Source organism: Pristis pectinata, chromosome 4 (assembly GCF_009764475.1).
Source record: "Pristis pectinata isolate sPriPec2 chromosome 4, sPriPec2.1.pri, whole genome shotgun sequence".
NCBI classification, from domain to species: Eukaryota; Metazoa; Chordata; class Chondrichthyes; order Rhinopristiformes; family Pristidae; genus Pristis; species Pristis pectinata.
The window spans coordinates 60713531-60728383 of NC_067408.1; the positions used below are offsets into that span (position 1 = coordinate 60713531).

The following is a 14853-nucleotide window of genomic DNA, read 5'->3' on the forward strand; positions in this document are numbered from 1 at the left end:
TTTAGATCCTTTGTTGTTGATGTACTCCAGAAGAATGGAGAGTACTCCATTGCACTCCTGGCTAATGTAGGTGGTGGAAAGACATTTGGAAGTCGGGATGTAAGTCACTTGCTGTAGGAACCCAGCTTCTGGCTTGGTTTTTTTAAACAGTATTTATGTGACTGGTCCAGTCCAATTTCTAGTTACTGGTATTGATGGTGGGGAATTTGGAGAAGGTATTAAATGTAAAGGGAATGATGCCACTTCTATGGTATGTTTGTTACTCCCTGCTTATCAACTATGCCAGATTGTTGTCCAAGTCTAGCTGCAGCTATATCATTTTCTGATAAGTAGCTAATAGGATTGAAGATTGTACAATTATTAGTGAGTCTTCCCCTGGTATTGGGATGGAAAAAAGCACTGTCTGATAATGTGTAGAAACATAAAATAATGGCTTTAAATGGATGACTAGGATCATAATTGTACGGCATGGAAGTGGGCCCTTTGGTTCACTGTGTCCATGCTGACCTTTTTGCCCATTTGCCTGCATCAGGACTGTATAGTTTTCTGCCTTGCTGATTTAAGTGCCTGTCTAAATGTCTTTTAAACATAGTGGTTGTATGTGATTCCACCACCTCCTCTGGCAGTGTGTAGCAGATATTGACTGCTCTGTGTGTGTGTGTGTGAATGAAAGAAAACTTGCTCCTCAGATCCCCTATAAAATTCTTCCCTCTCACCTTAAACCTATGCCCTCTTGTTTTTGATACCTCACCCACACAGAAGATGTTTTGACTATCTACCCTATCTAATCTCATACTTTTGTCAGATTACCCCTTAGCTTCCTTTACTCCAAGGGGAAACAAGCCCTATCCAATCTCTTCCCATGACTAAAGTCCTCCAATCCAGGCAACATCCTCATGAAGCTCCTCTGCACTCCCTCCAGCACAATCACATCCTATATTGTGCGACCAGAACTGCACATTGTACTCCAAGTGTGGCCCAACCAGTCTTTTGTAAAGTTACAACAGCCCAACTCTTGTATTCTGTCCACTGACCAATGAAGGCAAGCATCTTAAATACCTTCTTCACCACCCAGGGAGAAAATCTTGCAGAGATATAAGGAATGAATGAGGGAGTGGAAAAAAGTAGATTGCTCTTTGAAGGAGCCAGAGTAAGAAAATAGCAGTATATGGAAGGGGCTAAATTGGATCCTTTCGTGAAAGGCATTAAAAAAATTGTTTATTAGTGTACAAATGCCATAAGGTTTGTAAACTAAAGGCCTTTCTTAGATTTCTCTGCTCACAATGCCTCTGAATATGAACAAGGGAGCAGGACTAACCAGTTGCTGTACAAAGCTGACAAAGATTCCTGTGCCCTCCTGTTGCGTAATGATTCTGATTTTCTTTTTCTTTGATTTTTGTTAAGAATTTGCCATGTTCGTGTCCACTGTTAGCCATAAAAATTCATGTCTGTGTATTTAGCAATTTAATAAAGTGCAATTTTAATTTTATCAACGGAGCATCCCAATTATGGTCCAGATGGAATTAAGGAACCCAGCTTCTCAATGGCTACAGCCTGTTTGTGTCATTTTTGTCTGTCTTTCTGTGTTGTAAACTATCTCAATGGAAATTAAAGATGAACTTGTTATAGAATGAATTTCTCATTTCATTTATTTCTTTCTGCCCCCAGAATCGACATGGGATTTTTTGCGACTTATTCTTGATCTTGCTGTGAAGGTTTTGAAACCCACTGGAAAGTACTTCACACAGGTGGGTCAGTCTTTTCCCAGTTTATTCTGATTTTAAAAGGGAGCTGTTCCATGAGCCTTAGTGGAATGCATCTAGCTTGCACCTCAGCAAGTTTGCCAGTTGGTGTTATTGTGAGATCTCCAAATCACTGGGCTGTATGCTGGATATCGCAGATGATGTGGCTTGTGAACTTGGTGTATGAGCAGTGTTGGGTTCAGAATCTTAGAATTCTCAAATGTCATGGGAATTTTTGCTTTAATAGTAAAATTGACAACTGGTCCTCTATGAAGGAAGGTAGAGAGAAAACAGGAAATTATTGACCAATGAGGCTGACTTTCGATGTCAGGAAGGTTTTAAATCTGTTAGGAGCAAAGCGAGCACTTGGAAAAACATCCAAATGCAAGAGATGGGAGGAGAGGCAGGCCATCCACCATTCATTAGGGTCATGGTCAATCTTCTACCTCAGTGCCATTTTTCAGTGCACTCCCCCTATTCCTTTATTTCCTTAATACCCAGAAATCTATCAGTCTGTGTTTTGAATGTTCACAATGACTGAGGTTCCACATCTGTCGAAAGTAGAGAATTCCAGAAGTTCTCCATCCTGAGTGAAGAAATTTCAACTCCTCTCAGTCCCAAACTATCTCCCTAGGTGAAGATAGTGAGTGTGAAAAATGGAAATGTACTCAAGTTATCAGGGTGTAGTGGGACCCAGCTTTTTGCTATTTCTTCTGTTTTTAATGGGATTATTATAGATGGGTGGATATTAACAGTGATCTGAAGAACCAGTTTCTGTGTTGATGGGATAAACCATTGAATACTACAACACAGAAACTGGTTCTTCAGATCACTGTTAATATCCACCCATCTATAATAATCCCATTTTCTATCACTGGGTCTGTAGCTTACTATGCCTTGATTCAGGTGCTTGTCTAGGTACTTAAATGTTGTGAGTTCCTGCCTCCACCGTTCTCTCAGGCTTTCCCATTTACCTGAAGAGAGTGGATCAAACTTGAAGTATTTGGGTTTAGACTGGGGAAACACAAGATCAAATATTTTGAATGTAAAAAGGTATTTTCTAAATGGTGACAAAGTAAGAAATATGGATGAATATAGATTAAGCTAGAAAAATCATCATAACTTGAGGATGGGTATAAGTAATGATTCAGAGAATGTTGATCTTGATCTCCAGTGTACTACAATACAAAGGGATGGAAGATATAAAATCGGACAGTGTTGCAGACATACTGAACCTGCAGTACAGAGCAAAGGTGGGAAGGTCAAGTTAAGATGCAGATCAGTCATGATCTCATGAGTGGTAGAGCTGGCTGATATTGGTGTCCTTTCAATTCCTAGATTTAACTAATGCCCTCATAGGTTGTCATAATGTGAGCCAAAGGGTGTAGCTGGGGTAGGCAAGGTCAACAGACACTCCAACCTAGACTTGCCGAACCTTCCAAGGGAAATTCCAGGGGTGATTCACAGTCTATCATAGAATAGAGTTTTCTTTGAAGTTTCTGTTTGAGAAGTGCCTGTTTGCTCGGAGGTGAGAAATTCTCTTCACGAGCAGACTTCTTGCTTTTAAAGTTGTTCCCTAGCATAATTTGGGTCAATCAAATGTTACAGTGCAAGTCAAGTTGATCCCATTGACTGCCATCTAAGAATACGGTAGCAACCATCGTATACTACAGCATAGAAACTGGCTCTTCAGCCCACCGTGTTAATGCTCACCCATCTATATGGCAGGATTCTGGTTCTTCAGAGGATCTATTTTGGAGGAAGGGATTGATGAATCAGGTAATTCGACCATGTCCAGGTGTATTCCAGTCATGCCCTGGTTATTTCCAATCCCTGGTGGCAAATGCAGGATATCTATTAATGGAAAGCTTTGCTCAGAATCAGTAATGTTACAATTTCTCTTGCTAGGTGCATGAGGTGCAATACAGCTAGTGCACACAGGGTGGCTACACATACATGTACAATTGTGGAAAAGCAGATTGGGATTTTGAATGTAGTGTAAGTGTGTCAAATGGAGTTCTGCTTGCTTTGATTTCTTAATCACTTAGATATGTGACTGATCGTTCACAAACATTTTACTTATGGTTTGCAAACTGGTTGATCAGTTTTCTTGCTTATTAGATATGGGTAAATGTTAGAAAAAGCAAGTATTGTAAACCATGAACAGTGAAAGGTTTAATAGTGATATGGCTCATCCTGGGGAATTACATAGAGGCCCTGTGTCGCAGCTTTTGAGGATTTGAAAGAATTTTACATACTATGTGAAGAACACAAGTTCTAGATTCCTGGACAACATTTGGCCTTCAGGCAATGTTACTAAAACATTATCTGGTTATAATCTCATGCTTTTAGTGAAACTTTGGGTTTGAGTTGGCTGCCATATTTCTCTACCTTACAACAGTGACTATATTGCTAACATCATTTAATGGCTGTGAAGCACTTTGGATCATAATAAGAGATGCAATGAGTGCTGCATCAATGGGGAGTCTTTATGGAGTGTACATTAATCCAGATTTTTTTTCAAGAATGCACAAAGCAAAGTTGCACATTCAGTTCCAAATAAAAATGGACACAGTGGTTGTATCTATACAAAGTTAAACTCTGGCTTCTGATTGTCCACAATCCTGCTGGTCTGACACTTGACTCTCATTTGTCCACAGAGCAAGCAGGATGTGCAACCAGAGTTATGGATCCAGAGTGCAGCCAGGGCTGGGCTCAGGATTGTTGGCCAGGTTGTGGCCAGAACCAGGTCTGGACTAAATGTATATTTCCTGTTCCTTTTTAAAATCACCAGGTCATAACAAAAGTTCAGAATCAGGTTTATTATCACTGACATACATCATGAAATTTTTTGTTTTGTGGCAGCAGTACAGTGCAAAACAAATTACTAAGTTACAAAAATAAATAAATAGTGCAAAAGAGGAATAAAAATGTATGGACCATTCAGAAATCTGATAGCAAGGGGAAGAAGCTGTTCCTGAAACACTGAGTGTGGGTGTTCAGGCTCCTGTACCTCCTGCCCAATAGTAGTAATGTAAAGAGGGCATGTCCTAGGTGGTGAAGGTCCTTAATGATGGATGCCACCATCTTGAGGTACTGCCTATTGAAGATATCGTTGATGGCAGGGAGGGTTGTCTGTGATGGAGCTGGCTGAGTCTATAACCCTCTGCAGCCTCTTTTGATTCTGCACATTGGAGCCTCCAGTGAGGCAACCAGTCAGAATGCCCTCCACTGTACATATGTAGAAATTTGTGAGTGTCTTTGGTGACATACCAAATCTCAAACTCGTAATGAAGTAGAGCTGCTGGCGTGCCTTCTGCATGATTACATCAATGTGTTGGGCCCAGGATAGATCCCCTGAGATGTTGATACCCAGAAACTTGAAGCTGCTCGCCCTCTCCACCACTGACTCCTCGATGAGGACTGGTGTGTGTTCTCCTGACTTCCCCTTCCTAAAGTCCACAATCAATTCCTTGGTCTTGCTGACGTTGAGTGTGAGGTTGTTGCGACACCACTCAACCAGCCGATCTACCTCCTGTACACCACCTCGTCGCCATCTGAGATTCTGCCAACGACAGTAGTGTCATCGGCAAATTTATAGATGGTGTTTGAGCTGTGCCTAGCCACACACTATCGTTCTGTGTAATGTAAGAAAAAATGTGAATTAAGTACTTGGGTATTAATAGAACATTAACATTCTATTAATGGATAGTCTGCCAGTCCAACGCCACCAACATTCCGATGGTGCTGGAGTCTTACTGCACTATGCAAATAGGCATACTGGTTGTGGCTATTGTGGTTTTATCTACATGTGATGCAAATGAATGAGAAAATGATTGCACTTCTGACAGACTGTCACAGTGCAAGTATAGGTCCTATACCAGTAGGTTGAGAATTAAATCTTTTGCCCAGTAACCAGTGTGTTGGTTTTTCTCTATATACTCTACCAAACTATCTTGATTTGGTCACTCTTACTGTTCTGTCTCTGGGAGATTTATTCTAATTTTGCCAGCCTCACCTTTAGGTTTTTCTTGGTGTGTTCAAAAGTGCTCCAAAAATTCTGCCTGAGGCCTAACCTTAAGATCTAGTGTTGTCATTTTGCCTTTATAAAGTATTTTTAAAAGAAAGTATCCCTTAACCTTCCTTAGTGGCTTGAGTGTATGGACACTAACATCCAAACTACATCTAAACTTTTCAAATCAGTTTAATGGGACGTGCAGCTAGTAGAGCCTCCGCCTCACGGCTCCAGAGACCCAGGTTTAATCCTGACTTTGGGTGAGGTCTGTGGATTTTTCATGTTCTCCCTGTGACACTGGATTTCCTCTGGGTGCTCCTATTTCTTCCCACATCCAAAGTCATGAGTCATGTGGGTTGGTAGTTCATTGACCACTACATTATCTGTGTGTGTAAATGAATGATAGAATCTGTTGGTGGGGGGGTGGAGAAATAATACAATGGGATTAGTGTAGTTAGGTGCTTGATGGTTGGCATCATCTTAATCAGCTGAAGTCCTGTTTTCTTGCTGTGTGACTCAGTGACTGTCTTTCTATATTTGCAAAGTACATCCTTGCACACTTCCTATTGAACTCTATCTCTGCCTGTTCAGTAAGTCACAGATTAGCTCTTCTCTAGTTGATAATTTTCCATAATTGCTTCCAAGGTGCAATGGTCACAGTTAGCTAGAAGATCTACGTTTGGAGATATGACTGCATTATGGCATGTCCCAAAACTGTTTTCATTATTGTAATAAATAGATTGGTACAGGGAAACTTCTTGGTTGGATATTCCTCTTTTTGCTGAATATTCCTCTACTTGCCTCTTGCTGTTTGGAGCCCTATATTTAACAAAAAAAACAATGTAACTGTCAGCCCGCTGTCAGTTCCCAGTTTTAGATTTGATGAAGAATAGTTGTTACACATCCATGTTTCATTCTGTTCCTCCAAGTTTAAAATTAATATTGGGAAATAATTCTACCAGATGTAATGTTAAATTTCCATTAAGTATGTGAAGGCTAGTTTGTGAGATGTGAAGCAAAGGAAACTGGAGTTGCTCTGTGATGGAGTGTCTAGGGTGAATTTTACATGGCTCCAAACTTGACACAGTCTCTGTCACGTGTACTTCAGTGAATCAGTCATCATGGCTGATTGGCCACACACTCTGTCTTCAGCTCTACACTGAGCTATTGTAAAGCTAGAGGTGCTGAGATTTGGAACATTGACTTCCACACTTTTGTAATGTTTTGGGAAGGAGCACTGAGCACTAAAATATCACTTAATTTGATTTTAATCCTGTGTAATTGAATCATTTAGCACAACAATAAGCCCATCAAGCACCCACCACAAATCTACATTAATCCCATTTTATATTCTCATAATTCCATCAACTGCACCACCCCCTCCCCCCCCCCCACAGATTCTACCACCCACCTGCACATTAGGGACAATTATAATGGCCAGTTAACCTACCAACCCACACACCTTTGGGATGTGGGAGGAAACCAGAGCACCCAGAGGATACCTGTGGGGAGAATGTGCAAACTCCAGGATTGAACCTAGGCCTCTGGAGCTGTGAGGTGGCAGCAGCTGTGCCACTATGCTACCTTGAGAAATGTGAAATGTTTGAGAGCCTTCAGAAGTGTGAACAGCTGACCACAAATAATTGTGGCTTTGTGTGAGTATTGTACTGTTGTCTATTTATGGTTCAGACTACGTTATATAACAGCTTCCATCAAAAACCCACTTTTCTTGTTGAGTCTGTCTCATTCAGATGGCTGAGCTGATAACTAGAGACACAGATGCTGCAATCTGGAGCAACAAGCAATCTGCTGGAGGAACTCTGTGGTCATGCAGCATCTCTGGGGGAGAAACGGAATTGTTGACATTTAGGGTCAAAACCCTGAATCAGGGTTTCAACCCAAAATGTCAACAATTCCTTTTCACCCCACAAATGCTGCTTGACCAGCTGAGTTCCTCCAGATTGTTTGTTGAAAACTGATAATTGTTTTTTCATGAAATTCCCAGAAGGAGTTATTGGAAAAATGAAGTTCAGTACCTTGGATAATTTGTGGAAAAATTCATGAAGCTGCCAGTGTATTGTAGAGCCTACTGGTTTGTTTTGCATGGCTGGAACCCTGTTTGACCTTTACTGATCCAAGTCCCACATTGACTCACCATTCACTGAGCTTAGCAGGGCACTACTTTATACATAAGTTGAATATAAAAACCTATCTGCAACCCTCAGTGCAAATGGAGCTGGCCAATTAACATGTCCTTGCCAGCATTGCCCAGATCCCAAGTCCTCAGTAATCTAGAAAAGCTTCACTTTACAGAACTGCAGTGTGCTGGGTGATTTGGGATCAGGTTTGAATGGTAAAATCGTAATTTTCTGAAGCTTTAGGATCGGACTGGTGTACGTTTGTATCCAGCAGTCTTGAGAGACTTTGAAATCTATGAAATCACACAACATCATGTCAATCAGAAGCATGGAGCCCTCCTGATTAGCTGAGGGATGGCTGTAAATGATAATGAACATTCAATGTTGAAAACCATTTGGAAGAAATATGTGTTTGCAAGTGTACAGATATACTCAGGATGAGAATGTGAATGTCGGTCATGAAGTGACTCAGCAGCAGAACCACTGTTCTGGTTAATCGAGTATCTTCTGATGATGAGAGACTCTATGCAAGGGTAAAACTGTCCCCATCAACAGCTGTGCCATGTATATGTTCTTGGAATGAGAATTTGTGGAACTGACTGGGCAATGCAAGTTGGGTAGGATCTGGTCCTGTGTAATGAGGCAAAATTATTTAATGGCAGTGTATTTGTATTTTTTCCCCACAGATGATTCTTTACTTGATGGTCAGCATGGACATGGTGGGCTGAAGAACCTGTCTCTGTGTTGTATGACTCTACTGTGAAGTTAATGAATCCGTATTATTACACAGGGCCAGATCAGTTCCCTAGTTGGTGCTACAAAGAGAATAACGTGATAGATTGTCACATTCAGTGTGAGAATGAGAAACTCTGAAATCAGTGTCTTTATGTTCAATAAAGGCATTTACAAATGTATGAAGACATGGTTAAAGTAGACTGGGAAACTAGAAAGCACCCCATGGGATTGAGGGTGACTTCCCTTCACTTCAGTTCTGTAGGTTCTGAGGTGATTGATGAGACCAATCTCTTGTGTGGCACAAGTCCAAATACACTGCATCAACTGGCTTGACCTTATCTACTCTACTAGTTATATCCAAGAAGGCATTGTTCTCATTTAGAAATGCCCTTGGTTTAGTTTTGTGCCACTAAGGGTCTCTCATCTGCATAAGCTGTTGGAAAACTTCAGTTTTAACTTTGGTCTTGTTTAGGCAGGATGTCATTGAAGAGCATTTGCTGGATATTATAGTTTCAATTTTCTGACATGGAAAAGAAATTTCAAAATATTTGTCAAACATACTTCCCTTTCATAAATCCACCCTGGCTCTGCCCAATTCTATTCTTATTTTCCAAGTATCTTTTTATCACTTCTTGTTAACAGATTACAGGTCCTCCCCAGGTTATGAACACCAGACTTATGAACAGCTCATCCATACAAATGAGGGTTTAGGAGATCAGTGGGATGGGTGGGGATGGATTTGCTGGCTGCCATGGGGCTGAAGGCATCGTCTGCCGGGTGAAAATGATATTTCCACATGCCTTCTCTCCCTCTTCTGCCTTGAGCTGCTACAATCAGGGTCTGGGTTGAGCAGATCTGGGAGTGCTGAGCAGACTCGCTCAGAGTCAGTGAGGCCTGCTGGCAGCTGCACTTCCTGGACTTGCTCACTCTCCCATCACAGCTGTTTCTGTGATCCTCTCCCACACTGTTTTTGTTCATTTCCAATTTCTGAACAGTTTGGCTTACGAGCAGTTCTCAAGAATGGTAACCTGGGGTCTTCCTGTACAATATTTTCTGTACTACTGAGGTTACACTGCCCATAAGTGATGTTTAGCTGTTGGGTCAAACCTTGATCTTATTAAATGGTGGACAAGGCTCAATGCCCAAATAGCCTACTCCTTTTTCTTATGTTCACACATGTAGTAGACGTGGACCATCTCTGAGAGTGTTGACCACTTAACTTTGATACCAAGTACCATTATTGTTGTCTTATTCTCCCACTATCGATGTCTTGGAGGGGATGGGAGATTGGCGTTAGTGGGTTATCATTAAACAGAAATTTAACTGGATCAGCTACACATGCTCACAACAGGATCAGGTCAAAGGCTGTGGAAAGTGACTCTCATCCTGATTTCTCCTGTGCCATCTGCAAGGTGTAAATAAAGAGATGATGGAATATTCTTATCTGAATTCAAAATTCAGCAATGCTCATTTCATCCACTACTTAAGGAAATCTCATCCTCTGTCTCTGAGCAGTATGTGCCAGCTACAGGATGCACTGAAGTAATTTGCTCAGGCTTCTATGACAGCTAATCCCATACCACAATCTGTACCACCTAGAAGGTGGTCAGTTGTTGTATAAGAGCTCCAGATCTTAAATCTATCTTGGACTAATAAATCTTATTTATTTATTAGTCACATGTACATCAAAACACAGGGAAATGCATCTTTTTGTGTTACTGAGAATGTGCTGGGGGTATCCTGCAAGTGTCGCCACTCTTCTGGCACCAACGTAGCTTCTGGCTCCCACAGCTCTTAACCTGTACGTCTTTTGGAATGTGGGAGGTAACCAGAGCATCCAGAGGAAACCCACGCAGACAGGAGAACGTACGAACTCCTTACAGACAGCAGCCAGAATTGAACCCAGGTCACTGGCACTGTAATAGCATTACACTAACCGCTACACTACCGTGCTCCAAATATCTCCCTCGACCACACACTGATTTGGAAGTATGTCAGTTGTCCTCCTCCCTTGCTTGGTCAGTATCCTGGAAAACCCTTTCTGGTAGTATTGTGCTTTCTCCACACTCACCAGCACCTTCTCAAGGCTGATGGATAGTAAATGCTAGTCTGATCAGGCAAAGTCTTCACCTCATGAATTAATGATACATCTGTCACTTATTGGTGCACTTTTTCCTCAACAGACATTAATAGCCATGGAGCCTCTGAAATGTGCAGTTGCATGTTTACATCCAGCATGCTTCTTGAGATTGTAACCAGGAGCTCACTTTAGTGGGTGGTAGGATTGGGTAGGAAGTTGGGGAGATGGCAGCTTGGAAGTCATTGATCATTGTCAAATTTGTTTTCTTGTGGGTTGTGTTGCTGCCTGTTTCCAGGTCAGTGATCTTCAGCCAAGAGTCAAATCTCATGAAATCTTGATCCTTTTTCTTCCCTTAAGTGCCTAACATCTGTGTTTGCTTTTCTCCTGTAGGGTAATTGTGCAAACTTAACAGAAGCACTAGCGATGTATGAGAAGCAGCTGAATAAGCTCTACTGTCCTGTGGAATATTCAAAGAATGTTGTTTGTGTTCCCTCTTATGCGGAATTGTATCCTTTCCCAAACTTGGTGAAGCATTTATCTATGGAAATAGGTTAATATTTGAGTTTTAATAAGTTAAATTCTTTCCCGAAATGAGTGTTTCCATGGGCAATTCAGTCACCCCCAGCAAATATGGCACTCTGGGAGTGTGCCTAGTGAAACAAGAAAACTTGCTGAGGGATGATTTGTATCTAATACCAGCTTCAGGACAGTGAAGAATTTGGAGGTGAGTGTTCAGTATGAAAAATGAGATGGGTAGAGAAGAGCCTTTCGTGAGTAATGAGATGATTTGTTTCAGGAACTCCTCGCATTTAAATTTCTTCAAAGTTGCATTTGAATTCTTGGATGGCCTGGATCCTCCTTGTATCAATATCTTCTTCCAGCCCTACTTTGCGTTTTGCTAATGCTGTCCTTGTATGCATCCCCAGATTCCCACTTCCTTACTATTATTAGTCAATTTTTTATCTATCTAGAAGATACCTCTAGAATCCCTGCTATAAATCCATGTTTCGTCCTTTGTCCTTTAAGTGCTCCTAAGACTTGCCTCTGTGACTAAGCATTTGGTGTCCAGTAGTAGTATCTTCAGTTAGACTTGCTGTCAAATTTTGTCTGATTATGTTCCTGTGAAATACCTTGATTCATGTTTACTATTTAAAAGCACCACATAAATGCAAGTTATTGAGATGCAAACTGTGAAATTGAAGGTGTTGGGGTTATCCTTTCACTGAAGTAAAAAGTTCATTGTTATCAGTCAGGTCATGCAATGTTCTGAATTTCTGGAAAAGCTGTCACAAAGATTAATCACAGCTTAATGAGGATTTTAAAAAAAAATGGAGATGTTAGATGGCACCTTTGGGAAGAGGAACTGAGTTTGTTTCAAGTCAGTGGTCTTTTGGCAGAAAAAGATTAGGAAGGGCGCAGCTAATCTAAAGATCAAAGTGACAAATTGAGTAAAAGCTTTTTGTATGGAATGGAGTTGTGGAAAATTAGCTGAAATTATTTATTTACAAGCAAAGAAATGGAACATCTGTGGGCAATATTTTAAACAGAGTTGCATAAATGCAATCACTTTCAAGATCTGAATGGAGATTGTAACAAGGGTAAAGTGACCCATTGGAAAATTGGAACTTGGTTTTGATCTTAGCAATAGCTTTGGCTCATGGATTCACTGAACTGATGACCTTGGCTCTAAATCAACATTATTTGATTTGGCATAGAAATGGAGTACATTGTAAGACTTGCATCAGGCTTTGTCCCCAGGTGGTTTCCTGTAGCTTGCTTAAAATTATGAAATAATTCCTCATTTTAACCATAAACTGCATCAGTCATAAGAATACATAACCCATTAGTCTCTGCCATCAGATGGTTCCAGTGACATTTTTCTACCTTGTTCCCGTAGCCGTTCAGCCTCTCTTCCTTGTGGAAGCAGTGTTGCTGACCACATTTAAGTAGTATCTAGATAACCACTTGAATCGCTCATAGAAGACTACAGGCCAAGTTGTTGAAGATGGGATTATACATGTGGGTCCCCCTGTCGGCATGGACATGGTGGGCCGTATGGCCTGTTTCCATGCTGTCTGACTCTGATTAACAAATCCAAACTGATTATGCCTTTCTAAATGTTGATTTATGCTGCTCTTCAGTCTTTTCCAGTAGTTTTTCCTCCACCTGTGTTAGGCTGACTGGTCCACTTCCTTGCGCTTCAATCAGTACTACCGCCTTAGCCACTTCCAATCCTCTGGCACCATGCCCGTAGCCAAAGAGGATGGAAAATGATAGAGCTTGTTTTATTTCCTCCCTTGTTTCTTTTAAGAGTCTCTGATTTGATAGGTTTTTTTTCTGCGCCTGGTAAGTTATCCACTTTTGTCATTCTCTCCTGATATGTCCTTTTATCCTCATGTTCAATACTTCATCTCCATCTTCAGTATCAACATATCACCCTCTCCATTGTGAAGGTGGACAGAAAGTTCTTATCTGGAGCTATGCATGTCTTCATTGACCTGGAATGTTAATTCCCTTTCTCCATGGCTGCTGCCTCACCTGCTGAGTATCCCCAGCATCTACTGTTTTAATTTATGATGAAAATAATAACACTGAAGTCCCAGGGCAAGGTGACTTCCATCCTAGGGTCTTAAGGGAGGTTGGTGAGAACATTGCAGAAGCTCTAGGTACATTTTTCCCCAAAGTGTTCTCATTTTCAGAAACTGTTACTTTGCATTGGGAATCTGTGCATATGACTCAGCTATGAGGAATCATACACCAGTAAACATGGCATCTGTTATCAGAAAATCATGTAACTAAAAAATTGAATGACTAAATAGCTTGGAAAATTTTCAGTGATTCATGAAATCTAATGTGAATTTGGAAAGGACAGGTTATGTTTGACAAACCTGATTTGAAAAAAATTTGACTGAAGTGTTTTATTTATGTGGAGTTCCACAAAGCATTTATCAAAGCCTCTAGAGATTCTCAGCAAATGTTCACGGAATTGAAGGCAAATTAATTACCTAGTTAACAACTTTGACCAACAGGACAGAAAAGTGGGAAGAAAGGCATTTTCTCTGATTCGTAAATGTCACTGGTAATATCTGCAAGGAATCTGAGTTCTCAAGTATTCACAATATTCATCAATGACTTACACATGGGGATGAAGTGCTGCATCATAAAGACATAAAGGTAGGCAGATAGAAACATCTAATTACAGATTGGTTATAAGTTAAATGAATGGTCAAAGTTATGGCAAATGGAATTCAATGTAGGCAAATGTAAGGAATCTCAAGGTGTTGAGTTTGTTATTGTTACCCAAATCCTACCCATCTGTCTCCTAACTCTACCTTTGAATCTCTTAAGTTTTCAGAGCCACAACACTGAAACAGTCCTAAAGAAAGTCAGAAATTGTGTTGTGATGTGGAGTCATTTGTTGAAGTCACTGCTGACTTTGACCAGTTGTTCTCCAACGTCCAGGTTGGAAGGAGTGTGCTCACTTGACTTCACCCTTATTGATCTGTTGATGGCCAAAGCATCATTCAACCCCTTCAACAGAAACTCCTGAAGCTCTCCAGAGATCTATCCTTGCTTAGCTCACCCACCTCAAGCAATCTTCTCTTCATCCTCACTTTCCCCTTTGAAAACATCCAGATTCATTGAGTCAACTTCCACATGCTCAACTCCAGCTATACTGCAGCTCTTAAATATTGCACTATCTTTGTAACAGCATCTTTCTGCACTTCAACTGTACCACATCTACATCTGTGTCTTTGACACCTCAGTATTTGATTATTCAGATGTCCTCCAGATTAGTCTTGTATTCTTAATCCTTATAGCAAGGATTGGGATAAGTGGAATTGTATCATCTTGCACCCAGGTCTGCTTGCTCGTCAACTCTCTGCTTTATTGTCCAAGTTCTTGTTCCAAGTTTGTTTATTTAGCTCTGTTAATATGGTATTGTCCTAAGGTACTTCACAGGAGTATTGCCAAACAAAATTGATAACAAGCCACATGTTATTAGGATAGATGACAAAAAGTGATATTAGGATAGATGACCAAAAGGCAAGTCAAAGAGGTAAGTTTTAAGCAAAAATGAGTGCTTGATGATGATGATGCTGGAAATACAGGCAATTCCCACATCCCATTCTTGGGAACTGT

At 40.8% G+C, this 14853-nt stretch overlaps 1 protein-coding gene across 1 annotated transcript in view; it reads left to right on the top strand.

The window, feature by feature from the left end:
• Positions 1-14853, top strand: part of sms (spermine synthase) — a 56643-nt gene that overhangs the window by 32678 nt on the left and 9112 nt on the right. The window contains exons 9-10 of the mRNA XM_052014670.1: positions 1669-1748; positions 11101-11216. Of these exons, the coding sequence (XP_051870630.1) occupies positions 1669-1748; positions 11101-11216 (196 nt within the window). The remainder of the gene's footprint in view (positions 1-1668; positions 1749-11100; positions 11217-14853) is intronic.